General features: G+C 40.4%; 1 protein-coding gene across 6 annotated transcripts in view; it reads left to right on the top strand.

Moving 5' to 3' along the window:
* ap1b1 (adaptor related protein complex 1 subunit beta 1) overlaps positions 1 to 23,030 on the top strand; it is a 35,929-nt gene extending 12,899 nt beyond the window's left edge. For 3 of the 6 annotated variants that reach the window (XM_078170731.1, XM_078170732.1, XM_033619202.2), the window contains exons 13-23: positions 1,212 to 1,471; positions 2,813 to 3,017; positions 3,220 to 3,240; positions 4,174 to 4,203; positions 4,295 to 4,432; positions 4,519 to 4,664; positions 4,754 to 4,883; positions 8,979 to 9,063; positions 12,219 to 12,305; positions 12,875 to 13,029; positions 21,509 to 23,030. In XM_078170731.1, the coding sequence (XP_078026857.1) occupies positions 1,212 to 1,471; positions 2,813 to 3,017; positions 3,220 to 3,240; positions 4,174 to 4,203; positions 4,295 to 4,432; positions 4,519 to 4,664; positions 4,754 to 4,883; positions 8,979 to 9,063; positions 12,219 to 12,305; positions 12,875 to 13,029; positions 21,509 to 21,583 (1,332 nt within the window). In that variant the 3' untranslated portion in view covers positions 21,584 to 23,030. Of the gene's footprint in view, positions 1 to 1,211; positions 1,472 to 2,812; positions 3,018 to 3,219; positions 3,241 to 3,465; positions 3,595 to 4,173; positions 4,204 to 4,294; positions 4,433 to 4,518; positions 4,665 to 4,753; positions 4,884 to 8,978; positions 9,064 to 12,218; positions 12,306 to 12,874; positions 13,030 to 21,508 lie in introns of all 6 variants that reach the window. The other 3 variants (XM_078170733.1, XM_078170730.1, XM_078170734.1) reach the window with 2 other exon arrangements.
* Positions 23,031 to 27,237: the final 4,207 nt, after the last annotated feature.

Below are 27,237 nucleotides of genomic sequence, written 5' to 3'. Positions count from 1 at the left end.
CTATCAAGTATTATCAAGCCAAAATAATTTCCTTATCTGACATCATGTCGCAGTTCATTTAAATGAAGATCTATCTACTTTAAACATTGTCTTAATGTAGGTACAAAAACTAGGTTGCATTGGTGCACATAGTACCGTGTCTACATGTTTGAAAGCTTCAAGTCCAAATGAAGCAGCATTTGAGAACATCTATCTTAAGTTTCGTGATGTATTTTCGAATAAACTAATGACTAAATGACTTTACTCAAAGCTAATAAATTCTTCTAGCCTATGGGCCAGTAACAGTGGCTTTTCTTAGGGAAAAAACACACAGTAATGTATGTTATTGCTAGTTGGCTAACTTAATCTCAGCTCTGTGTGGCAATAAGATGCAGATTGATTGAGGGGTGGATGTCATGATGTTATTGCCTGAAATTTGTTTGTGCTAGCTTCCATAAGCACGTCATATTTTGTGTTACAAAAAGAAAACGAGTATGATGTAAGAATATAAAGAAATGGATTTTTATTTCGTTAAATAGCTACACAATATGACTGGGAGTGTTATCTAGAGGGGTTAAAAAGGCAATTTTAATTTCATTTCACCTTGAAATAAAACTTTTGAAAATCTATTTTGGAGTATAAATATCATTATGAGTGTGCTCGTCTTTTGCCCTCTGTCATTTATGTACATGAAGATGACAGATTACAAGAAACAAACAGCACCACTGGAAACTATGGTTTCAGGGTCAGCTCAAGTCAAAGTTGAGTGAAAGTCCATCTGACACAGCATCAACAAAAAACAAAAATTATAAGCTTCACAAAGAGTTTGACAGGCCTTGTGCGCTGTATTATATTAGTTTCTATGAATTTATCTGCAGCAATAATTTGGCAACCCTGAACGTGTACAGGCAGAAAGCAGCAATGGGGAGAATACATTTGTGCCTCATAACTCAAAATAACCTCATGACAAAATATATTTTTATTCATTGAACTCAAATCATTTGAGAGCCTCATATATTATCTGCAGTTTTAAAATTTGACTGCATACATACATTTAGGTCTCTTTTTTTCTTTAGCTGAAACCCTGAGAACCTATTTGATAACTTTGAGTCACTACTCAGCCTCTCATATTGGGGCCAAGACAAAAAAAGAGTCTAACATTAAATATTTATTAAACATGCTCCATGAATAATAATAATTCTTCATCCCCTTTCCTCCGTCTCTCTCTGCAGGACTCTGATAACCCAGACCTCCGGGACCGCGGCTACATCTACTGGCGTCTGCTCTCCACAGACCCTGTGGCTGCCAAGGAGGTGGTTCTGGCTGAGAAGCCACTGATCTCCGAGGAGACAGATCTGATTGAGCCCACACTGCTGGAGGAGCTCATCTGCCACATTGGTACTCTGGCCTCTGTCTACCACAAGCCTCCCAGTGCCTTTGTCGAGGGCAGCCGTGGTGTTCAGCACAAGAGACTCCCCGGCAGTGCTGGATCGTGAGTCATGCACCTTTTTTCTGTAAACACTGCAGGCAAAAGGGGGTTTGTTTACCTAAGTGAATCTAGCTTCTTGACGCTGCTATTATGTTTTCCTTCAAATCTGATGAGTAACACAATTTCCCGCAGTGTCACGCTGTGCAACTTCTTTTTTGTTCCTTCCTGCATTTTAAACACAACTCATCACATCTATTTGCCAGTTATCTTGGAGGACTAGATAAAGTTATACAAGCAGGTTAACAACAAATTAGGTTTACAGCGCTTTTTAAAATCACAAAGAGTGTACCAATCAGGACATGTGGGGCCAATAGCTGGAGGCTGTATCAGTCAAGACCGATCATCAATCCTGGAGTTCTCTCTGTTTGAAGCCCTCCATTTATCACGTAGCATTATTTATTCATTCAGTTATTTTTAACAACACTGCTATTAAGCTTTAAAATTGAGAGATGAGAAATTAGATTAAATTTATAACTGTTTTATTTATTGGCAGGCAACATGTGCAACATATTCCACTCTCTCTCTCTAGAGGACACTACTTTAAACCATAGCAGCCTACACTTGGTTATTGGAAGCAGCTTTGAGCTTAACAAATGTAGCTTTCCTGTGGAATAAAATGATTGTAATTTTATAAAATAAAAACTAGAATAAGAGCTAAATGTGCACAACACACCACATTGAAATAATACAAAGATACTGAGGCAACTAGTGTTCATTTTGTCAGGTATTTTTTTATTTAATCTTGATAAACATCCTTGTCTTTATCATATTTAGTCAACTTCATCCTGATCTTTTTACTCAAGTTTTAGTTGACTTAAAGTCTGAGCATTTTAGTATTATTATTCAAAGAAACGGTTACTATTTTTAGTTTAGTTTTAGTCATTGAAAACTGTTGACATTTTAGTCTTTTTTTTAAACATTATTTTAAACATTTCGGTCCATCTAGTCGAGCCAAAACCATAAATGTTTGTCATTTTAGTCAAGCTTTTTTCACATTATTTGAAGCTGAATCATGACTTGTCCCGCTACAGTTTCATGTCAGCTTCCGCCTGCATATAACCAACTCTTGTGACACCACTCAACATATGCACACACACACACACAGACTCCGGTATATAACTAACACTTGGGTTTACCGACTGATTCTCTTTTCCTCTCCCTCTCACATGTACACACTTGTATATGCCGACTAGTCTGTAATATATTATCAACGTTTTAGCAGCATGTAGAGAAATTGTCTCATGTGTGTTGCATCGTCTGATCGACCTGATCAAACTGTGCAGAATAAATGCAAAACCTAAATTAATGTTGCATTCTTTTTCCTTTGTGTTTTATGTCTGCTAGTGGGGAGAGTGTTGAGAGCCCGGATACAGGTTCTGCTGCTGGAGTTTCTGAGGCGCCTCCTGCTGTCATCCCATCCCAGGGAGACCTCCTTGGAGATCTGCTTAATCTGGACCTGACACCTCCTACCACCACCGGCCCACCACCCCCCTCCTCTGGCATGCAGATGGGTGCTATGGACCTTCTTGGAGGAGGACTGGACAGCCTGGTAGGTCTTCTACACACTACTGTTTGGATGAAGCTGTAATAACACATCGTAATTGATTTCAGTAATGGGCTTTATGTTAATGGGACCTAGTGACGGTAATTTAGCTTTGTATTTTGTCTTTTTTTCTACCTCTTGGTGCTTTCTCTTTCTTTCTTTTGACCCTTGTGTGTTTTCCTTTCTGTGTTCAATGCTGCACCTGCAGATGGGGGATGAGTCTGAGCCGGTAACTACATGGAGGGAGAGGGCACAACGTTTATAAACCATGTCAGGCCATTTTAGAGGATTGATTTAATCACTGCTGTTTTACTGTTGCTCTCATGCATCAGTTTGACATTTTCATTCATCATTTGTCATTGTTTATTGTTGTGTTTTCTCTGGTAAGCATGCTTTTAAATCTTTGAGTCCACCTCTTTTCTAATCTCTGGGCTCTGCGATTTGTTTCAATCAGCCACCCATTCCCCTGCGGACGGACACTCCTCAGTCACCTCAGCTCTCACATCAGTCCCACTCGTCCCCATCGCCCCCAGATTACAGCCCCACTGAGGTTGGTCCTGGGGACCACGCTGGACCAGTAAAGGCCAGCACCAACCTAGAGCCCCCTCTTGTCCCCTTTTGTACCACTGTGTCCTCTGAGTAGTCTTCCCCAGCAGTGATCTGTGCTTGTTTGCACTTGTGTGGCATTCTTTGTTTCCCACTCCATTTAGGGGAAATTTTAGTAGATCTCGCTTACAGTTTTTGTCAAAATATTGTCTTTCATGCACAGTAGGTAAGTGCTGTCACTGTGTGGAATCACTATATTTTTTGCACCACCAGTCTCGTTAATTGTACCCCCAGCCTTTTCATCACCACTGTAGACACACTTAGTGAATAGCATTTGAACCAAACCTGTTGGATTTCAATAGCCACTCAGCCTGACTTGCGTGGGCAGCCAGAGGTCAGTCGCTTAAAAGGAGAATTTCTGCTCTACTGGTGTCTCCTTCTTCTTGCTGTCTCTTGTAAATAGTGCAAACCCCATAGCAGTCATTAATCATGGACAGACCATTTCTTAGACCCTCACACCCCTCCATCCATCCTCATCAAATCTTCCAGAATATAATTTAATGTTGCACCAATAGATAACTTGGATTTTTTTTGTGCTTCTTCCCCTCCTACATAGCTCGGCGGAGACCTTGGAGGTAGTCCTGCTGTAAGTCATCTCGAGTTTTTGTTGGGCTTCGATTGCTCAGTAAAGGGTGACTTTAATGTGTCATGGTAACGTGTTGCTTTATGACCCACAGATGGGGGCTGGATTCAGCGCTCCTCCAGCTGCAATGCCAGCCTCTTTCAATGCCCCAGTTAGCGGCGGTCTGGATGACCTGTTTGATCTCGGAGGTGGAGTTGGTATGCCGATGGGAGCCTACAGCCCCCCTAAAACAGTGAGTCTCATAAGCTGAGATGACACATGCTATAGAAAGCTGTAACACCAGTGGTGGAAAAAATAACCGTTCTGGTTTCTGTTCAGGTTTGGCTTCCAGCCATGAAGGCCAAGGGTCTGGAGATATCAGGCACTTTTGCCCGCCGTGCTGGGGTCATCCAAATGGAGATGACCCTCACTAATAAAGCCATGAGTGGCATGGCTGATTTTGCCATCCAGTTTAACAGAAACAGGTAAGACCATCTACTAAGTAAAATGTTGAAATTTCTGAATATTCATACACTTGGTGAAACTTTTTCCCACCCTCTGTGTTCCTCTATAGCTTTGGTCTCGCTCCGGCTGGTCCCCTCCAGATTCTCACTCCTCTTCCCCCAAACCAGAGTATTGAAGCAGTCCTTCCCCTCAGCACCGTGGGACCTGTTATGAAGATGGAGCCTCTCAACAACCTGCAGGTAACACCTTCACAATAGTCATTCCCCCTGATTTTTATGTGACTGTGCTAGTTTTTGTTTGGTTGAACGATAGTATTGCATCCCTGCCTCTGCTTCCATTTTCCATTAATGACTCAGGACTGAATTTTTGAGCATGACGCTTGTGACAGTAATGTGACTCGTCAACCTGATGACTGTCAATTGTCAAGAACAGGCTTGAAGCACAGTGTTGTGTATGGCAACTTTTTCCTTTTTCCAACACTGGCCTTATCAGGACACTGACGCCTGGAGTTTGCTGTCCTAACATGGCTTCCTGCTGGGCCCAGGGTCTCAACTATCATGACAGCACTCTGTCAGAAATGTAAACAGATATCTCTTTTACAAAGTGGGGATGTCATGCTGTTATTTCTCCTCACCATTTTAGATGAAAGGTACAAACACGGAATGGGTTGACATGAATAACAGAGGCAAATTGACATTAGTGTAAGAACATGACCTGGCAGGATGGGGCAGGTGTGACGTTTTAATGATGGGTTATGTGTGTGACCTACCACCAGGGGATTTTACAAAGCAGTTAGCAGCTAAGTCAAAGAAGAACAGCAACCAATAAGATCCACTAGCTCCTTACCCTCGAGATTGACTGCCATATAATAGGGGCAGTAAATGGTTGTTAATGTCATTGTAATTGTTCGAAAAGGCTGCTTGACACCATATGTCCCTTTTTAGATGGTGATACTGTTGTCTTACACACCATAACTGTCACTTTTCTTTTGCTTTTAGAACACTTGGTTTGGTTTTGTGTAAGGAAGTGAAGCAAGCGTAACGAAGAGTCTTTGTTGCAGCAGTATTGCATAATCTCAGTGTTAAAAGGGCTAGACTAAGCAGACGTGGCTGCATGTAAGGTTTTTGATTATTCAATTTAATCATAACTTTGCACAACCTGTCAAATTCCAAGTTTAAGTTGGCAGAATTTTACCTTCTTCGTGATTGATCATTATATATATTAAGTTTACAGAACTAAAACTGAAAATGAACTTAATGGACATTAAGTTTTGTTTTAGAAAATATAACCATTTGTCCTAAGCGATTATTAATGCGTCCTCACTGCCATTCAGCTATACCGTTGAATTCCCGTTGTGAATAAAACCGAATTAAAACATGAAACAACCTTCAGAACGGTCGTGATAAGTTGAAAATAAAAAGAGTGGCAGTGGGTGGCTTGTTTTTGATCAGGGTGGTTCTTTTAACTGGGCAGAATTGAGGACGGCTGCTATGTGCAGCTGGAGAGAGAAGATAAGAGTGTCGAGGGGGATGATAGAGGCGGGGGCGGTCATTAGTGGTCACACAACACATGGCTCCTTTGTTTCTCCTGGCCTCAGTAGCCCTGCTAACCTTTCTACTCTGCAGCCTCTGGGCCCAGCTTTGATGGGTATTATTGTCTGTTTTAACATTTTCTCAGATATTTTACTTTGAGAGGTTCTACGTTGTTTTTGTTTTGATGGATGATAATTTCCCAGAATATTATTTTGAGTGCTCTTTTAACTACTGATGTGTGGTATCAGTCATTGAAACCCTTTGATCACCAATCGGCACATTTTAGGGAAATGATTTAGTAACCTTGGGTGCAGGTTTCATGGCCACCCAAGAGCCTTCTGCAAAGAATCAGCAGTTAAATTTATTGACTTCAAAGTGCTGACTTTGTCCGGTGTGCAGGTTACAGAAGTGAATATATTCAGTAGTAATGAAATTCCAGAAAGCAGCAAAAGCAAAAGACTAAAGCAAAGAATTGAAGTTTGTGAAAGGACTGTCAAGTAAACGTATGATGTGATCGATCAATAAATCAATCGCTGTCACCTGACAGATCATCTTGTCTTGCGCCAAGTTTATTTACTAGATAACGTCACTGACAGCTGTCTCGTTAAATGTATGGCTTTTTGCTGTGATACAGCGTCTCTACTCTTTGTTCCTTAGGCTTAATTTTAAATAACAATATTATATAAATATACATAAAAAAGGCAGACACAATTTAAGATTAATTTTTATTAACAATTAATCCATCAATTTTTTTCTCAATCAATTTGGTCTCAGAATGTCAGGAAATAGTTAAAACTATCTACTCCAGCCTGAGTTGACGATTTCAGCTTGTTTTATCTGACCAACAGTCCAAAACCAAAATATATTCGATTTATTATCATAGAGGACTAAGAATTCAGGCACATATTAAAAAATGAGAAGCTGGAACCCAAGAATTTTTAGCTTTTTTGCCAGTATCAAACTTAGCTGAGGTGCTGGAGATGTACAAGCTACCAAAAAATGAATGGGGAAGAAAAACATCTGTGCAAAAATATTTATAATGAGCAAGCTTTCAGTCAGAGACCTTCATATGCCTTGTAGAAGGTCTGAAAGCTTGCTCGTTATAAATATTCCTCCTTTTTTTGTCAATTTTTTTTTCTTGTAAAACCACAAGAATTATCTAAATTGATCAGTTTATTATTCATCTGCTAATCACTTAGTTGTTTCAAAGATCATTGCAGATGGGAACTACTAGCCTATATTAGAACAAACAGCGACCTTCAATGCTAAAAAACACAACAGAAAATCACAAAAACTGCAGTTCCTTGAACAGCTACTTGAGACTGGCTCAGGAAGCGAGTTGATTGCCATGGACATCCATGTTAAAATGCCCAACTTTACAGTAGAAATAAACACGTTAACAGCCTGGTACCAAAAAAACAAAAAAAAACAGTTTTGGTCTCTGTAGCTAATTTCCCCATTCATGACAACCATACTCACCCATTTACATTCTATTAAGGCTTAAAGTTACACATTATTATAGGGTGGGCTGCTTTGAGTGACAGGCTGTCTGCTGATAGTGTCCTCCGCTCCTGCTCCTCCACAATGTCTGCCTCTCGCCTAAATTTCGCCACCTCCGGTTCCAAAAGACCAAGATGGCGACGGAAGCTACTTCAGTTTTTTAGTCTTTTTACAGTCGATACTGACGACATGTAATGCCTATCAAACTGTGGACAATACAATGCTGTATTGGGGAGCACAAAAATATCTTTGTGCCAAAGCAAGGCTTTGACAGAGTTTGGGAACCTGTAGTCTGGTAGATTGACACAGTACAGCACATGAGACCTGAAGAAATATGTCAAAAATCATATCATGCAGTAGCCTTTATAGTTTGGCTTCTGACTTCATCAGACTTAGACTTGTACTAATAGAGCTCTTTAACTGTACAAACGGACAGAGTGAAGCTTTGTATAGCTTGTATATGGCTGGCAGTCTTACTGGCAGTCCTGCATTGCACTCAGGAACAAGGCGCCGTAATAAATTATTCACGAGTCATTCTTCTGCTCTCCTCTGGCCAAACTCACTGTCCTTTTCTCAGCACTTTGTTAAGCAGCCTGATCGATATCACCGGCTGCCGCTTCAGGTGCCTCGATTATCCCACATTTGTTGTCGTGTTTCAGCATCTTGTACTTTTGCCACCAGGGTGCAAAGTCTGTAAACGGCCCCGAGCTTAGGCTAACACTTTGATGCTTTGTTTTTTTTTAAATATAGGCCTGCTGTCAGGTGCTTTTTTTGTTTTCTCTCACTTGTCAGTCGTGTTTGTGTTTTATCTCTTTATTTTTGGTATTTTATTTTTAACCACCGTCTGCTATTCTTATCTCCTCATATTTTCGTGTTTATTTATAACCTTATGTAAATCACTCTCTGAAGGCTGTTTTTAGAAATAGTTATTTTCGATATTTCTAGCTTGTACGTGACGTTTGCTGATATTTTTGGCAAATAAGACCTCATGCTGACTGTATCAGTGGAGTATTCTTTTTCATTATGCATACAGCTTAGTAGGAATATCGTCTATTTCAGACGAAAGGCAAAAAACAGAATATTCTGTGCATGTAAAAGTAATTGATGTCATCGTAGTATTGATTGTGTGTTTATGAGAGAGAGGGCTTTAGCCTTCTTTTTCAGTAAACAGCCCACATCCAGCACACACCAGCAATGCCCATCCTTGAAGGGCACTTGAAAAGTAATTACCCATGTACTGCTTCTTGTTTCTCCTCCTGTCGTCCTCCTCTACCCCCTCCTTGGATGTAATCACTCTCGCAGGTGGCTGTTAAGAACAACATTGACGTATTCTACTTCAGCTGCCAGTACCCCATCAGCATGCTGTTTGTGGAGGACGGGAAGATGGGTGAGTGTGTCTAAACTAAACCTCTTCGCTCAAAAGCCTCAAACCCCCACTGACGTCAACGACCTACACGTACGTCAGTCAGTCAGCAATTTCACATTAGTGCGACTGTTCCAATCATGTGAAGAAGTGAGTGACGTAGATGTGTGTTTGACTGTACTTGCTCACCTCTCAGTTCTGCACTGTTGCTCCTAGATCATACATCAGTGCAATTTTCAGACCTTTTTTAGTTTTTGTGTGTGTTGCTGTTTGATAAAATCTGTGAAAACGTGTTGGCACTTCTCCCCGCAGTGCCTCCTGCTGTCAGAGGCTGTGAGCTAATGCACTGCAGCCTGAGCTGCAGCAGGAAACTTCGTGTCTAGTGTGGAATCAAACTACTCACACACATCTTCGACATTTTTGTGTGTACGATTACTTTTACCACAAATCCTTTTGAATTTTTTCTTCACAAACAGTCGTATTTATGTTTTCCCTGCATAGAGGAATTTTTGGCACTCCCAAAAGTGTTTCAGCCAGCGGCAAAAGAAAATCAGCAGCGCCAAATTGATAATTGAGAATAAAGATAGCAAGTCATATTCTCTCAGAACGTGTTAAATAACAATTTATAAAACAACTGTTGAACAAGCAGAACATAAACTTGTCTTTGACTTCCAACAAGCAACTCTGCTCACATCCACAGCCACTATATTTTTCACATGTGGCTGGTGCTGGATAAGCCATCTTATGTCAGCCTTACACTTTTCAAGCAATTTCACCATCGCAGACAAATTTCAAATGTCGGAATAACAAGATAAGCGTTTTCCCTCAGGTGCGCACTCCCGTGATCTCGATTGTTTGGTGTAAGATGGTCATGAAACTCAGCCTGAGCTGTCTTAAGATAGTCTTTTCATCATCTTGATGTTCTGATAAAATCAAACATATTTAATATTATCGTAAATTTTTAGTCTTGGTTCATGCAAATACTGAAGTTCACTGACATGAACATTGTCAACGACCAATAGGTGCTCCTCTGCAGCACCAGAGTTGACTCTGTGGAGGCACAAGAGCGTGAATAAGAGTCTCTTCTCTTGTACTGTAGAAAAGGAGGAGAAACTGGTGGAGTTGTGGAGCCAACAACAGTCTGTTTAAATCACCGTGTACCTGATCCGCCAACCGACACTAATATTAGTGAGAAATAGGGGTGTAACGGTACACAAAAATCACGGTTCGGTACGTACCTAGGTACACAAGTTACAGTTCGTTTTTTTTCGGTACAGTAATGAAAAAAATAGACAACTATTAAATATCTTTTACTTATTGGTAACCTTATTAAAACATACCACCATAGCAGTTAACTCTTTTTACACAATTTTTGAATGAAACAAATATATATAAAATCCTGCTTTTTCACATTGTTTGAATGAAAATAGAAATATAAAAGTGAAAAATAAAATCCTGCTGTTTTTTTTTAACACATTTTTGTATGAAAAATATAAATATAAATTTCGGCTTTAACAGTTTTACTCAATTAAAATAAAAAGTATAGTGCAGCTGGTCAGCTTTAAAGCCTGCTCAGATTCAGTTTTACTAGGAACTTACTTAGCTTTCCCACTTTGTTAAAGTGCAGTAAACAAAACATGCTTATATCTAAAGGGCAGCTTAAACAGTTTTACTCAACTCCAATGGCGTTGGTTATTTCTTTAGCGCGATGGTCAGGGAAATGCTCTTTCTTTTTAAACGGCGATGATATCGTAGTTTGCACCAGATTGCTTTTTCTAGTCATGCCGGTTAACGTTCAAACTCGGGTGGTGTCGCTTTAGATGCATTAGCATGTTAGACGTGTTTCCAAGTACATACCCAACCGCTGTTCTGCAGTGTCGGCACACTGCTTTTGTCTTGTCAACTTGTTTATTTCCATCTTGGTATTTTACCCTGAAACCAAAGTGTTCCCAAACGCAGGACTTAAGGTTTGCGGGTGGGTCTTCAGGTTTGTCAGGCTCACTTGCATTGTTGTCAAAATGCGAGAATGCGCTGCACAAAGTGAAAGCAGAGATTTATGGTCGGACTCGGTCCGTCACTCAATTATGTCCGTCGGGGAACTAGATATTTTAAATGGTTCGGCTCGCAAAAACGGAATTAAAATTAAACAAAATAAAATAAAAAAATATCCTGCGCCCAATAATTCGGTACAGGGTCGTGCCGAACCGAAAGTCGCGTACCGAACGGTTCGACACAAATACATGTACCGTTACGGCCCTAGTGAGAAATGATTATTTTTGAAACCCCTCTCATTCCCACAGACCTTTCCCAATTAGTAGAGCAGCTAAGTCTGGTAACAAGTTGAGGTGACAAAATCCAAACTATAAAGTTTGTATGCAAATACCATTTTCTGTTTTTAGGGTCCAGTAAGACAGCTTCGCCTTACTCAAAGGGCCTATAGCTCTATCTTTCCAGGCCTCCTGTAGGACACATTTACAGCAGAAAGTAATGTAAAAGTCTGTTACGGTGTGGGATACAGAAGACAAAATGATAAAGTAAATGTAAATATAAGTATAAACATAGAAAAAAAAAAAGAAACTCCCAATATGAACCAGAATGTTCGGGTGTGTCTTCATGATTCTAATTGCTTTACAAACAAGGATAAAAAATCAGTTGGAAATAAAATAAAATAACTCAATAGGACATGAAGTCACCTTAAACAAAAGAAGAATTAACAGATTTAATGTACACCATCCAATTTTCCCATCCATCCAAAAGCGTGTCCTGTTAAAGTCTAATAATGCAAATACAGCTTATCTCTATGAATTACATAGAAACCAAATTGGTAGGATTACTGTCGACATATGACACTTTTTATCTTGTGGTTCTTTAGTTATGTGGTCTTTTTAGACACATAAGGATTTCAGTGTTGTAATAAAATTATTTCTTTAAACAGTTTTGTTAATTGGGGTCTAATTTGCTCAAGTATAATAGATCTTTTTCTTGTCAGATGGTCAGAAATAACAGGACAATGCACAGATTTCTGTTTTATAAGGTAGCACAGACAGATCATGCTCATGTAGTCATGTAGTTACCCTCCAAAGGTCCATTCTTAGCCAGGTATAATGGTGATACTGTGTCCATTTTACTGTGTGCTCTGTCTTTGGACTCACGCAGTAATTGTGTCTCTTCGTCCTCAGAGCGGCAGGTGTTCCTCGCCACATGGAAAGACATTCCTAATGACAACGAGTCCCAGTTTCAGATCAAAGACTGCCATCTCAACTCAGGTGAGGAGGATGGAAAGGGAACAAAGAGTGCCCTGCCCAAAGACATAACACAGTGCAGCCATGTTCTGCTGTCTCTTTATATGTGAAAATAGCCCGGCGGAGCAGTGGCAATCCGGAATGCAGATCCTCGCTAATGAAGCAAATTTCATTTGATGGGAACTCATCAGCTGCAGTCCCCTATTTACGTGTGATAATTTAGTTTTGCACAAGCGTGAGAGCAGCTGAACTGGAGAAGAATTCCTAATGACAGCTTAATGGAGATTTCCCCCCGCAGATTAAATTTCTTCCTTATGAACAAAGAGAGGGTTTCACATCCTACTGGGGAGCAGCAGCAAGACAGAGGCTGAGGAGAAAAGTCAATTCCAAATTAGTCACTGTATCTTAGCTGCACAGATAGCCTGGGGTGATGTTTGAGAGGATGATAAAGGGAAAAGAAATTCTGCATCATCTGGTACATTTAATGATTGTTTGATGACTGAATCTGAATACTAAAAATGAGCAATAGCTTGTTCAGATAGTGAAAACGATATAAGTTACCGAGTTAATTTTTCATGACGTTCACTCAACAGATGCAGCCTCCAACAAACTGCAGGGTAGCAACATCTTCACCATAGCCAAGCGTACAGTGGAGGGGCAGGACATGCTGTATCAGTCTATGAAACTCACCAATGGCATCTGGGTGCTGGCTGAGCTGAGGGTGCAGGCGGGAAACCCAAACTACACGGTAAGCACAGTGCCAGTTTTACTGGTGCAGTGTCTGGTCTATTTTCTTTTGTATAATATTGTTGTAATAGCCTAATATTATTGCTAGACGAGCAGACAGACAGACAGACAGACAGACAGAGAAGATTAGCTCAATGTGTGATTAGAAAATAGCAGAGGAGCAATATTGTTTTTAAGTCTACGACGTCACCTCTCTAGCTTTTTCAAAAATTAAATTTAGCCTGAGGCATTAAGTTACTTCGGGTTGTCCGTCTGTCTGTCCCATTCTCATAAATGGAATATCTTAATGCTCTGATGGGAATTTTCTCAAATTTGGCACAAACGTCCACTTGGACTCAAGTGATTGGAATTTAGTGGTTGAAGGTCAAGGTCACTGTGACCTGACAAAACACACTTTTGGCCATAACTTCAGAATTCATACACTAATTATGACAAAATTTAACACAAGTGTCTAACAGGATAAAGTGTTGACGTGGTGGCAATTTATACCTCAAAGGTCAACTTTACTGTGACATCATAATGTTCTGGCTAAACACTATTCTGACCATTATTCATCACCATAACTCAGGAACAGAAGGGGGGACTTTTGGTCAGATACTGACTTGGTGACATTAATCTTGGGTGCTCACCTTGAGCTGATTTTGTAGATCTTCTGTGCTGCCGGAGGGAAGATGTGTGTAAAGCATCCATGTTTTCATAGACATGGATGTGAACTTAAACTGCACCTTGATTGGTTGCAGAGGCAAACAACTGCAAAGTGATGAGTTTAGTTGTTTCTGCAGAGAAAGTAAAGTACTGGAAAAAGGTACTGTGGAGTACTGATACTGGAACCGGAAGGTACTGGTTCAAATGTGAACACTACCAAACCCTACTACAGTATGTTGTGCCAACTACTGTAATAGATGTCAGGATTAAGGGGAGTTAAGATTGAGCATTAAGCATGCCATCAATACAGTTATAAATTGAAAGTGTCTGTTCTGTACAGCAGCAGCAGAGTTGCAGCACAGAGCTCTGCCAGAATCAAGATGGTGTTAACTGTGCATTTTAACAGGAGCAAAGCACGATTCAATAGGGGAACAGACTTTGACACAACACCGGGACCTTATGCGCAATGCAACATTTATGGACCCATGCTACCATGGTTACAACAACTTAAATGTTAAGGAGACCAGATGGATGATAGAGAAGGAAGCGGTCACCCTCGTGCAGAGAGTGCACCCCCTGATAGAGCACGTTTATAGAAAAGAAAAGCAGGCACTGCCATAGCCACACCAACTGTTTCGGTCTGGTTCAAAGTAAAGGGGAAGATCTAAAGGTCTAAAGTCAAGACCTTGATGTCTGGTGTAATAGCAAACACTGGTGTCATCACGACATCTATATTAGCATGTTATTACTGACAACATTATACCTGCCAGATGTTGAAGACTCAGACATCTTTTGACATGTAAGTTTTGTAAGTTTTTGATTTTTAAGAAGAGGTTGATACACGGCCGCAAGTACATCTTTACATCAGCTCAGTGTTACAGGAGGCGACAATACTGTAATGTATCACGTGGTGCAGGAAATAAAAACAACAGTTAAATAAATTAAAATAACAAGAGGTTTTATCTATGCTTGAAATCGAATCGATTTTAATACAGGTCCAAAAAAAAGGATCCATTTTCCAAACTACCTTTTAATCCACTGAGCACAGACTGATGCCATCTCTACCACTGCATTAACCCAAATTTTCATATCCGGAGCCTAAGCTATTTTTGGAGCAGGATTCAATGTTAATGGGTTGGTTTTTTTTCACTTGTCCAGTCAGGCAGGTAGGTCAGAAATCTATTTGCCCAAGGTCCATTTTTACTTGCTCCTATACAGATTATTTCATTTAATAGTGGTTAACAATAATTAACAACTAATGTCACCCAACTAAACTCCTGTATCCAGGATAATTGAAATACTTACTTGCACTTCAGCTCGTAATGTTGCATGTGCAACTAGCCCAATGTGCTGTTTTACTTGCCCAGGGCAATCCATATTGTTGAGCCCTGTGGAGGCTGTAATGATATCCTCGATACTGGAGATCTATCCCAAAATAAACATAAATTGCAAAGGGATTACTGGATGAAATCACTGTGCTTCCATAACTTCGATCCAGATTGGCCTTATTAATGCACATTCATACATCCAGTGTAAGAAACTTCCATTCTGCATGTCAGCACAAATTACAGCCTGACTTGTTGAATTAAGTCAGTGTGATGAAGTTAACAAAACGCTGTCATCACTGCACGTCATGGATAGAGACAAATGACACGGCAGAGACATGACAGAGATTGATGTGCAGTAATGAGTGCTGAGCGTGCCGAAGCGAGGAGGCTGGGTGGTTGTGCACTGATTGGAGTGCGGCGCTCGTATTCATGACTCAACGCTGTGTGTGTGTGCGCATTTGTGTTTTACACTGTGTTGTTGCATGTCTCTGCTTTGTCAGCGTGCTACGGTCTCCACCCGTGATGGATTGTGTTTGGCTTAGAAATTCTGCATGACTAAGTCCAGAACGATGACCTTGCTGTGACTCTCCTCCCCGCTCATCACTCAGTCTGCTTTCTGTTCATGTTTTTATTTATGAGGTGGCGTTAACTGTCTTTTTGGGCTCCAGTCTAGACTAGTCAATTTGTCAGTCACCCAGCTCTCACTCATTAAATCGTCAGAATTTTAAATCAGTTCACCTTCTCATTTTACACTTCATCTTGTGACCTGACATCATATAGGTAATTAAGAAAAACACTACTTCAGGAGTATTTCCATGAGATAAAGTATGAGATTAATTGACAAAAGTGAAAACTATTATCATTATGACTATTTGTAGATGATTTATTTTTTTCTGCTGGTGGCAGTGACCATTTTTCATTTTCTCGCTCTTGATTTGTTGCTTTTTTATTTTCCCTGTGCGTCCATTTGTGGCGTAACCTCATTAATTCGGGGAGCTTTTTTTTATCCTTCACTTTCAGCTTTCTCTGTCCTGCGCTCCTTCTGTCTTTTGATTTCATGTTAATTTTTAAGTTCAGATGGTTCCTCGGTGGGGCTGGAAAGGCTCGCCAACTTTTTGGAGATGGATCATAAATTGTTTAGTGAAGAGAAAGAAGACTAGACTTTCAAGTTAACTGTGCTGCATGTACAGTGTGTAGTCTGATGCTCTTCTCTCTGAGCTCTCTCTTTCTCTCTGGCTGCTGCATGGTCCCTGCGCTCTCTTGGCACGCACATTAAAGCCAAGCTGCTAAAGCCTTTTGTCGGCAGCTATTTTTAGACCTGAGGAAGTAAAGCCCTGCCACTGCGGTTTTTTTTTTTTTGTTTTTTTTTGTGGATTTTGTTGTGCTTCTGAAGATGAGACATAAGAACAATTATATTTTATTGCCACGAGTGGAGACGTACAATAGCTTGTTTGATTTCTGCCGCTGCTTACCCATGCTGACTGGCTTCAGCGCTCCCATGATGCCACACTACTTATATCAGAGTATTATTGCCTCATACTGATTCTGGCTGCGTTTGTTTCCATGTGATGAATTTAAGACCAAACATTCATCCTCTTTTGGCTCTGTTTTTGGTCTCTACTAACCCAAAAGGGAAATTTCTGAATCTTTAGCTCCTCAATGCACCACTTTGTTTACCAGCTAGTCGCTAACTGTGTCTGTCTGCTGTTTGGTGCTGAGCAAGAAGCTACCTATTGCAAGTGAAAACACATTTATGTGAGCAATTGGAGTGAACCAAAACAGTAAAGTTATAGGCTGGACGGCTAAACAGTGAGCTGAAACTCACCTTAAACACCATAAACTCACCATCACTGCAAGTGACATTTTTCATAGTCACTTTGGATGTTTTGGTCCAGATGGTTCTTGGGACCCCCTGAGAGGAACTGCCCATCGGGGAGTTCCCCCGAGCCCTACATACCTTCAGGGGCTTTTTTCTGCATGCATTCACATCACCAATAGGAACGCTGAAGAGACATAAGCCAACTGGCAGTTGTTACAGCAGTACACTTCCGCGTTGGCGTGTTTTTTTCCCGGTAGGAGCTGTTTGTGTCTTTTGTTGTCTGTTGTTTTTTCATGGCTGACAGGTTTTTAAAAAAGACAGTTACTGGTGCTGCATTGGCTCTTCGACCAATCAATGTACACCTACATTGGACCAGTCAGTCTGGACTCTTGTGCTGGTAGAGTATATACTCTGAAATAAGAGCGTTCAAAGAACTACGGTAGCTCTTAGTTCTTGCTGTGCGGACACAATAAAAGTGGGGTTCTCAGATTTGTGGTCTTCAAACTATGAAAAAGTTCCTTCGCTCAAGATAGGAAAAATGAGAAGAGAAAGAGAGGGGACTCTGCCAGGTGAGCGACCGGGTGCCCCTCACATTGTCACTTCCTGCCGCGTCACAGAAATATTGTGTACAGCAGCTGTCAGTTTCTAAATTGTCAGCAGCTCTCAAATTCCCCTTGACTGACTTCCATCGGAGCTCATGTATACATTATAGTTTTTATAGTGGAGAATTGGGCCACCACTTATCTTTTTGACATGAAGCATAGTGTCCTCATCTGCCACCTTCTGTCCCCATGGCAACTACGCGGCCAGTGATGCTGGCTGATTTTCTCTTTCAACCTCTTGAGCCGGTAATTCTGAGGGTTTTGGTAAAAATGAGCTTCAACACAGAAACGGACACCAAAGTGCTGCCGCACACACAAATATATCTGCTGTCCCTCTACACAAGCAGGTAGTGCTACTATTTACAGGTTAAAACCTGAAACATGTTTACCTTCCTTCAGATATTCTGCAACACCATTACACCATGGTATTTCTCCCTTTAATATCTCAGAATTAGACCTCTGTGTGTAGTGTTACAAATCAATAAGAGGGGCCGCTGTGTGTTATTATTAGATTGTAAATGATTTTTGCAACAATATGATGAAGTATGTTTATTTATCAGGTATTAAATAACTGGATTAACAGGAAACAGACACACCTGTCTGGTTATTTCATCCGTAGAAAAAGTTTCTTCATTGATTTGAGTGAAAATGTAATATATCACAATATACAGTGTGTCAGTATTAAATTAAATACTCAACACAGAGGATTTTACACACCCCCATACACATATAGTTGACATGCTAAAGGATCAATGCGATGATGCATGACGACGTTTAAACCATTTGACTTAATTCTAGCTTGATAAACAACTGCTGCCCAGTCAGCAAGGTTGTGTATCAGATGTGAGGATTAGGATACTTTATCAAACCATGATCAGGCATTGACCGGTCACCTTTCTTTGCTTTGCTCTGTGCAGTGCTGCATTGCTGCATCAGAGAGCTCCAGGTCATCTTTCATGCAGGTTTTACAAAGACAGCCTGCAGTTTTTTCAAGCTGGGTCATTGCTGGCGTGCCAGCCATGTATCCGTCTGTCATTTGAGAATTCTGGTTGAAAACAATACCACAATATATCTATCAAATTATTAGAAACATGGAGTTATGTAAACACCTTGATACTTGAAGGTCACTGCCTTGAGATGATGAAACAAAGCTGGATTGAAAATAAGAATTACATCACTCAATCCATACCACATGCACACATGTGGCCTCTGTGGCTCCCTGCTCCTTTTTTTGGTCTGCCATTACACCGCCTGTGCACCACTATTATAATACTAATAATATTTTAGCAGAAAGACGTAAGCATGAACCCATGAATGCCGCAGTTTCTAGATCTCTTAATAGCAGGTTCCACACAGTGGCGAGAGCATCCACATTTCCTCACATCTTACCCCATGCTGACAGGAGAGCGGCTGCCTAAATGTTGCCAGCAGCAGCAGCAGCAGCATGCATTAGTAAAGAGCCCAGAGTGTGCAGAGGCAACACTTAAGGAGCTGTGCAGTAGTACTGCTTTATTCCTCTGCAGCTCTGTAGTATCCACCAGACAAGAAAATCACCTTTGGTTCATCTTAGTATCCACTGAGGTCGAGGAGGGGTCTGGTGTGAAGTTCTTGTCAGTCGCTCACCAAATATCTGGGTAATAAACTGATCAGTGTTATTATAATGATGGTGGAGTTTCAGATTTAGACACTGTGCTTTAAAAAATTAGATCCAATTTTCAGAGCTACAGGAAGAAACTTTGAAGGCTTAAAAAAATGGCCTTCATACAGACCTTTTTTCTTTGCATTGCCTCAAATTGTCATGAGGTGCTGAGGAGGAATTACTGAATATAATAGGTTGGCAGAAATCACAAGTTAAAAGAAAATTGTGCCAAATGAACTCCAAAGACACAATTAACACAGTCAGAGAAATAGGGGGCATTTAGGCTTTGATCATGTCATTGCAACATCTCTGGTTTGAGTCCAGCTGGACACCTTTGTTGCATGTCATTTTTCATCTCTCTCTCTTGCTGTTAGAGCTCCGCTGTCTGCTGTCTAATAAGGGACATGTCGTGCCCAAAAACACTTCAGTAAAATCAAGTAAATAGAAGATAAGTCACTCAAAATGAAACAAAGACTTTTAAAACTCATTAGTATTCTTTGGTTTAGTTTTCTCTTCCTGCAATGTTTATATTAGTCACTCAAAACCAGTCGTAGATGTTCAGCACTTTCTGTCTTCAGCAGACTTGCGCTGTAACCCCCCGCAACTATTTTCCAGTGTAACAAATGTGATTCCAAAAAATGACAGTGATGAAAGCTGAAAGAAACAGTGCTGTAAGAGGCTGAGCTGTATGCATGTGTGCCTGTGTGCGTGTGCGCGTGTGTGCGCGCGTGCGTGCGCATGCATGTGCATGTGCGTGTGTGTGTGTGTCAGAGCAAGACAAATGCTTCTTGTTGTCTTGACGTATCCCACGTCACAGAGACATGTGGGTTCCAAAGGGCTCCATTTGTCAGAGATGAAAGCACAGCTGGTTTTGATTGTGCAGCGATTAATTAGTGAAACTTTTTGAAATATTCAAAATTGCCATCTTTTGTATTTATTAATAACTGACGTCATGACAGTGCCGGATACAATTATTCCAAAGCCTGTCTTGTGTTTCTGAATCAGAGGAAATAACATCTGCAGTGTGATTGCTGATGGGAAAAAAACAAACTCATTTTGTGAGACAGTATCAAATCCTAAACCTGCTCCCAGCTGAGAAGAACATCAAAGAGTGGAGAGGCTGCCTCTGTTTCCTCTAGTGTGTTTATGTGTCTATATTTCTGTCTGTATGTCGGTCTGTGTCTGATGAGACTAAATTAAGAGGTTTCAATCCAAAGATTTTTTTTTCTCATCTGAACAATAATGAATTTTGTCTCCTGGAAAAAAGACCAAGAGATTTCACCTTGTTGCTCTAGCTTATACCCAAAAGCACATAAAGAAATATTATCAGCTCTTGTGTCGGAAGTTTCCCTGATGAAAAGGTGAAATATTCCATCATTCATTTTTGTGGGAGCCTGCTAACTACGTCTGTTTGGTCTCCTCTGTTTGAAGTGGTGCCATTTCAAAAATGGAGTCACATTTCTCTTAGGGTGTTCTCATATTAGATACAATTGATTCATACTGTGTTCAGGTATGATTAACCCCATCCCCCTGTTCCACTCCCCTGCTGCCTGCCTACATTGTAGAAAAAAAGCACCTGTCGCAGTATCCCCAGGCCATATAATAGAGTCAACCTTTGCATCATGTCAACTATTGTTTATGGTTTGGTGATATACAACCTTCTTGCCTGCCTTCCTACTGTATTGCCCATGGTCATGCAGTTAAGAGGATGAGATTGGCAGATTTCGAAGGTGACTAGCGGCGCTAAGAAATGCCTTTGCCACCACACTGACCAGCTCCACTGGCATTAGGTGACAGTGCACCTCTGTGTTTTGAAATGGTTGGTTTTCACACCTGATTCAAACCGTACCCAAGTACAAATAAACTGTACTGGGTACCATGTATTCAAGTGGACTCGAGGGCATTGATGTACGAACTGTGCTTAAGTACAGTACACAGTGTTCACACTAATCGGACAAACTCACTTTGTGGTTAAGTGTGCACGGATCTGGGTCCCTGATGTAAATGGTAAGTGGACTGCACTTATATAGTGCTTTTCTCTCAGAGTGCTTTTATACAGGTTATGTCATTCACACACAGTCACAGAACGGTGGCCAAGGCTACCCAGTAACCATTCATATGCACTCACACACTGATGGAACAGACATCGGGAGCGGTTAGGGGTTCATTATCTTGCCCAAGGCTACTTCGTCATTCGGACTGAAGGTTAGGGATCGAATCACTGATCTCCTGATTAGTGGAGGACCCGCTTTACCTCTGAGCCACAGTTGCTTAGATGTGACAGCCTCCTTAATTTTGTAATATGTACATGAAAGGTCGATAGAGTTGCTTCATTGATGTCTCCTGTTGTTAAAGGTATATATGACTTCTTGCAGATGCTAACTTGTTCTGTATCCCTTACGTTTTAACAATCCAATCACGTTCCATCCTGCTCTTCTCTTCCTCAGATCTCTCTGAAGTGCAGAGCTCCAGAGGTTTCCCAGTGTGTTTTCCAGAACTACGAGATGGTGCTGAAGAACTGAAAACCACCCCGACATCAACCCAGCCGCTGCCCTCGCAGACTCCCGGCACCTCCTACTGCTCTTCCTCACCTGACCCATGGACCATATTACAAGCTCACGCGGTGTGGGAGCCACTTCCTATTGTGTTGGCACTCTGTATGTCAACCCAGCTGTTAAATTAGGATGGTTAATGATTTTTTTTTTTGTCCCGTTTTGACCCATTTTGACCCATTGTGTTTCATTCTTTAAGACTGCAGAAAATTCTGGTTGACTGTCTTGGCTAGCCTCATCGTGTCCCCTCCTATGTGTGTTCGCTATATACCAGTTTCAGGACGTTATCTCATGATACATGTTCTGAATGAACACTTTCACATTGAGCTGGTCCTCCACTCAGTGATGACCTGTATTCTTTTGGGGACAGACGGCTGTATTCCCATGACGATTTTCTCTGCATGAGGCTCTTTAATCATTATCTAGCCCCACTTCTCTGCAAATTGGAGTCTATTTTTAGCGTCTGCAATCAGCAGGTGAATCAACACTCTGCGTATTTATTTAGGATACATTCAATTAAAATAAGGCTAAAAAATGCTTGTAACTGTCCTTACCCCTGCCCCTGTGTGAAGTGGCTGCCTGGGCCTTAGATGAGACACATAAGATACTTACAAACTACATTATTGTTGTCTTTGTCATTTTGTAGTTTTCTTTAGCGTCTGTGGTTAGCAGTGGGGTCAGATCCTCTGCTGTTCCTGAAAGCAGAATGTGTGCTGTGTGCATGGATGCTGTTTGGTGATGTGCATTTCTTTATTTTTTTTTCCATCAATATCTGGACATTTTATAGGCTGGCAGCAGTTATCCACTGCCTGCTCTCTTACTTAGTCATTCCATGGTTTGATTTGTGTTTGTAGTCTTGTTAGTGTTCATGTGGCAAACTGGGAGAGAGCCTCAGGTGTGGAGGATTTTGTATTTGCTGCTTCTTCCCCCTCCTGCGCTGGCAACAGCCACTCAGGCTCTCTCTGCCACTTTGCTCTGTCTGTATCCTCAGCACAGCCTCTCGGGCAACCACGGCCACCTGAGATGAAGGCTCAGGTGAGATAACTCTAAATGTGTGATGCCATGACTCATAACACTTGTGAGTAATAAGTGTACATGTAGGTAGCACATTGTCTACATCCAGTGTCCCTGTTTTACCTGCAAACTCGACCAGATTAATTGGATTCTTATTTCCGAGTCATTACACTGAAGCCCTTTTTATCGGCTCTGCAGGATGTATGCGCCCACGCAACACCTTGTACAGATTACAGCAGAGGTGGCTGTGTATTCCAGAGCGTGTCTTTGTGTGTGGTGATGGCTGATTCATATGAAATGCTTTAAAAACAAAAAAAATCAAATGTTTAATCAGATGTTTTTGATCAACATGATTTTGTTCATTGTGTGTACATCAAAAGAACTATTAAAACTCTTGGTAAATTCATATAATCGGTCTTTTCTTCAGTGTTCAGCTGTAATGAGAGATTAAAATGCATAACAAGGACATTTAATGTTGCTGCGCAGTATGCCAGTGCCAAAGTCCCAGTGTCACAGGATGCAAAACGTTATCTCAGTTTTATTTGCTTGGTAAAGTCCACATTCCCAAAGTCCCTGGAAGCAGGCGTGCATTGTTTTCACACACCACACTTTATAATCATTGGTGACCTTTGAGGCGTTTACGTGTCCTCTCATGGGCTGCTCAGCCTCTGCTCCTGCGTAACAGACTTGGCAGCCCTCGCAGCTTTGCATACAAAGTCTCCCCGTGTTGTTCAACCTTGAGCCGTGTGTGAAATCTGAGGTTTATCCGCAGCGTGGAGCAGCTCCTCCGAAGCAGTGACAGGGTTTTTTAAGTCCGAGCTGTTTTGGAAAGCTTAACCAGGATTTCCACTGCAAATGCTTCTCATCTCAGATCTGCTCCTCTGTGGATGTTAAAGGTCAGTGCTGGTCAAAGACGCACACTTGCTGACCAGAGACAAGTCAGCAGTCCAAAGCTGTGACAAGAGTATCTTCTCTTGATGAATGATCAATAATATCAATATCAATGTGATGAATGCACTCCATCAGGGGGCGCCACTGCACTGGATTGGTATTACATTGGTAAAGGCTGAGTCCCTAAAAAGAAACGATTATTGATTTGCAAACTACTGAAACTTAACATCAAGAAAGTCATCATTGTGTTTTATTCAGTCATGTAGAGGTTATTTCTCAACACTGAGGGCCAAATACTGATTGTATTCATTTATTTGTCCTAAAATGAATTAATTGTGCACTAACACTTGTGGCCCATATTTATCATTATGATTATTGCAGTATTTAAATATGTAATCGTTTATAACCAGTTGTGGAAGAAGTATTCAGATATTCTGCTTGCGTAGAAATAGCAGCACCTCAGGGTGAAATTACTCCACTATGAGTCTTGCATTCAAAATTACTTGGAAGTATTTGTTGCAAAATCTATGTAAAGTACTCATTAGGTAGCAAAATGATCTGTCAGTGTTATATTTTTGCAGTGTGCATTATTGTGTGCAGCATTTTACATTGTAGCTGATCAAAATTAAGTAAATATGAAATACATTTTAAACTGCTGGACAGTAATCTATAACAAATAATCCACAATGCACTGTACTTTATAAACTGAGCATATATTTTGTATTTCCATCTTCAAAATAACCCATAAACATAGCTGTCACATAAATTTAGTGACCAACAATGATTAGGAAAGCACAGTTGTCATGATATAAAACATAAAACCTGTCTTCATAGAAAATATATTTGAAACACATAAGTAAACACTTTAAAAAGTCCTAATATCTGCGTACAACTAGTGAGTTATAAACCATTTATTAAGTGTTAATATAGTGCATATTGGTGCTTTTATGGTACTGTACTAAACTTAATCTACACTTTAAAAATGATTCAAGGGCTTAGTGGATAGCTCATAAAATAAATCAGTTTTTTTTAGCATAACAAAATTATGTTTGCTACATTAACATGTTGTAGTCATTGACAACTTATTTTTAAGAAGTTGGTCAAAATCGAAACATTTTTGACATTTTTGAGTTAGATGGAATTAAGATAAATAAGTTAGAATATCCTAAATAAGATAATTTGACCACTACATGTCACCACAACTTTTGGATAAAAATTAAGTTGGTTTAACCTAATTAAGCTTTTTTAGGTCAAAGCAAATCATGCTGGTTGTACTAAACTGTTTGAGTTTGTCAGATTATAAAAGACTCATAGGATTGACTCAGTGTCAGAGTTAGAACTACTTAAAAACGCAAACCGTTACCTTAATTTTTTAAAGTATTTTTTTTAAGTTGAACCAGTGAATCATTTTTTAAGAGATTAAATTTACTGAGTCTAAAAAAAAAAATTAAAAAAACTGGAACCAGCCTTCAGATATCCGCCATGTGTTAATATTTCAGCTCCCTCCAGGCTGTTAAACCTCAAACTGTTCCTGTGTTCCCGAGGACATGACCTCAGTGTTCTTATTGTTATCCATGACCCTGAGTGTGATATTTTTTTTTTTTTACTTCTGAAGGCTGAATATTTTTTTCAACTACATATAATCTACATAACTAATGTGTGACGGAACAAACATAGGAACTGAGTGATTTTATTGAACTTTAAATTCATCACATGCATGTATCTGAGAGTAAACTCATTAATTCATGTCATACTTAAGCATGGTGTGGAAATAGAAGAAATCAATTACATTTTCTAGCTGTGACACATTTAGGATGATGTGGCTTTTCATGCCACACTGATGCAAACAGGCCTACTTAAAGCTGCTTTGTGTAGACTACGTGTTTATCCAGGCCTACCTGAGTTTCAATGAGTCTCCCTTTACAAAGGGCTTACAAGTTAAACCAACTGTTCCATTAATAGTTAATGTGTCGTTTACAAATGCTTTACAGATTGCTTCTAAGCCATCAATAAGAACAACTTATGGTCTGCTATAGGTTGTGAAACATTTCTTTAGCTACTGTTGATGATCCTGCAGGAAACTTTGTGTTTTAGTTCTTTAATTCATCAGGACGGGGAGGGTCCAGTACACAGTTTGATTTCTTGAAGAGCTGTGGAGAATCTGGTCCAAAATCTGTTCATAACTTATTAAACATTTGCAAACTTGATGCATCGTAGCAAGAAAAAAATCTTTATTAATGGATTAGCAACATTAGCATTATTATTAAAAATCACAAGGAATAACATCCAGGTCTGGATTAATTCTATGTTGGAGCACGGGGCAAAAAATAAGCTCCGGGCCCCTTTTTGCCACCGGTCTTCTTCTGGTCCCCACAATCCACTGACTGTAGACTCTAAAGTCAAATACTGTTCGTACAGTTGAATACTGCCTTTCCTTACGTTTGATTTGTGATAACACAAGCACCATTAAACTTTTTGGATGTGTAAAACTGGGTTGTTGATGACCTCAAATGATGTGTCCATTCCTCGATTAACCTGTAAGTTATTCATATTCCTTTAGTCTGTAAGGGTCCTCGGATCAAAACAAATCAAAAGGGTTTTTCACAGAATTAATCTATTTTTTTAAACAAGTTATATTCACACTGGCTTAAATAAACAATTTGACAGTATTTCCTGATCTTTGCTGAGCAACAGTTTTGTGTAAAAGGAATTAAAGGCCTGTCTCATATAGACGTCTGTTTGAATAAATAATAGCCTGGGCTATTAATTGAAGTTTTACAGTAAATACAAATTAATTTAAAGGTATACTATGCATCATTTTTGGTTACTGTTTGTAAACAGGCTCCACAGCGAAAGTGGAATTAAACCCCAGATTCACTCTTGTTTGGCATTTCTCCTCTCTATATTTGTGGGGTTTTTCAGCCTGTGTGTGTTGGATGCCTGTTGCTTATGGTCTGGCACCTGGTCGCTACTTTTTTATGAAGCCCTGATCTCACTTGAATGCTGTGGGGGTACACACCTATAAACAAAGACAATAACAATATAAGAAAATACAGGCAGAGGGCAGAATCTTAGCAGAAAATTGCATGCATGTGTCTATACATCCTGCATATCTTTGAAAGTATGTACCATGCACATTTAATACCAGTGACATACATAAAAGTATACAGCACAGGCTCCTCAAGAGGGCAGGGACTCATCATCTTTAGGCCCTTGTTGTACATCAATACAGTTGTGAAGTACCTGCAACTGACAAAGCAATTCCCACTCACTGCATCTGTGGGCCTTGGGGTCAGTAGTTGGGGGGCCCCTGCAGGGCAGTAGCCCACTTTGCCCGGTTGGTGATGCAGCTTTGATAAACACCACCCTGCACTCCCACAGGTTGTCAACCCTTCATAAGCTGCGTCTTATTAGAAAGTGTCGCATTGGAAAAGCATCGTCCAAGGTTACAAGCTCATCTGGGTGGCCATAAACTGCGTAATGTTTATTCCACAGACTTGTCACCGAGTGGGTTTGTGACCATGATGTGCACCCCGCAGTGATTGATGGGACACATCGCCCGTGCCCTGCCCGGAGATCCTCTCCAATAATAAGTCGTATCCCTCAGAGAGATGATGTTCAGTCTTGCGCCTCTCCTCCATGACCCCCAACACTGAGATGATTTATAGTGTGCGGCCTATTCTATTGCCGTTTATTCGCAGCGTATGGGAGCTCGCAGC

This window comes from Epinephelus lanceolatus, chromosome 9 (assembly GCF_041903045.1).
Source record: "Epinephelus lanceolatus isolate andai-2023 chromosome 9, ASM4190304v1, whole genome shotgun sequence".
NCBI classification, from domain to species: Eukaryota; Metazoa; Chordata; class Actinopteri; order Perciformes; family Serranidae; genus Epinephelus; species Epinephelus lanceolatus.
The sequence above is the reverse complement of the archived record's forward strand: the minus strand, read 5'-3'. Positions and strand labels throughout refer to the sequence as shown.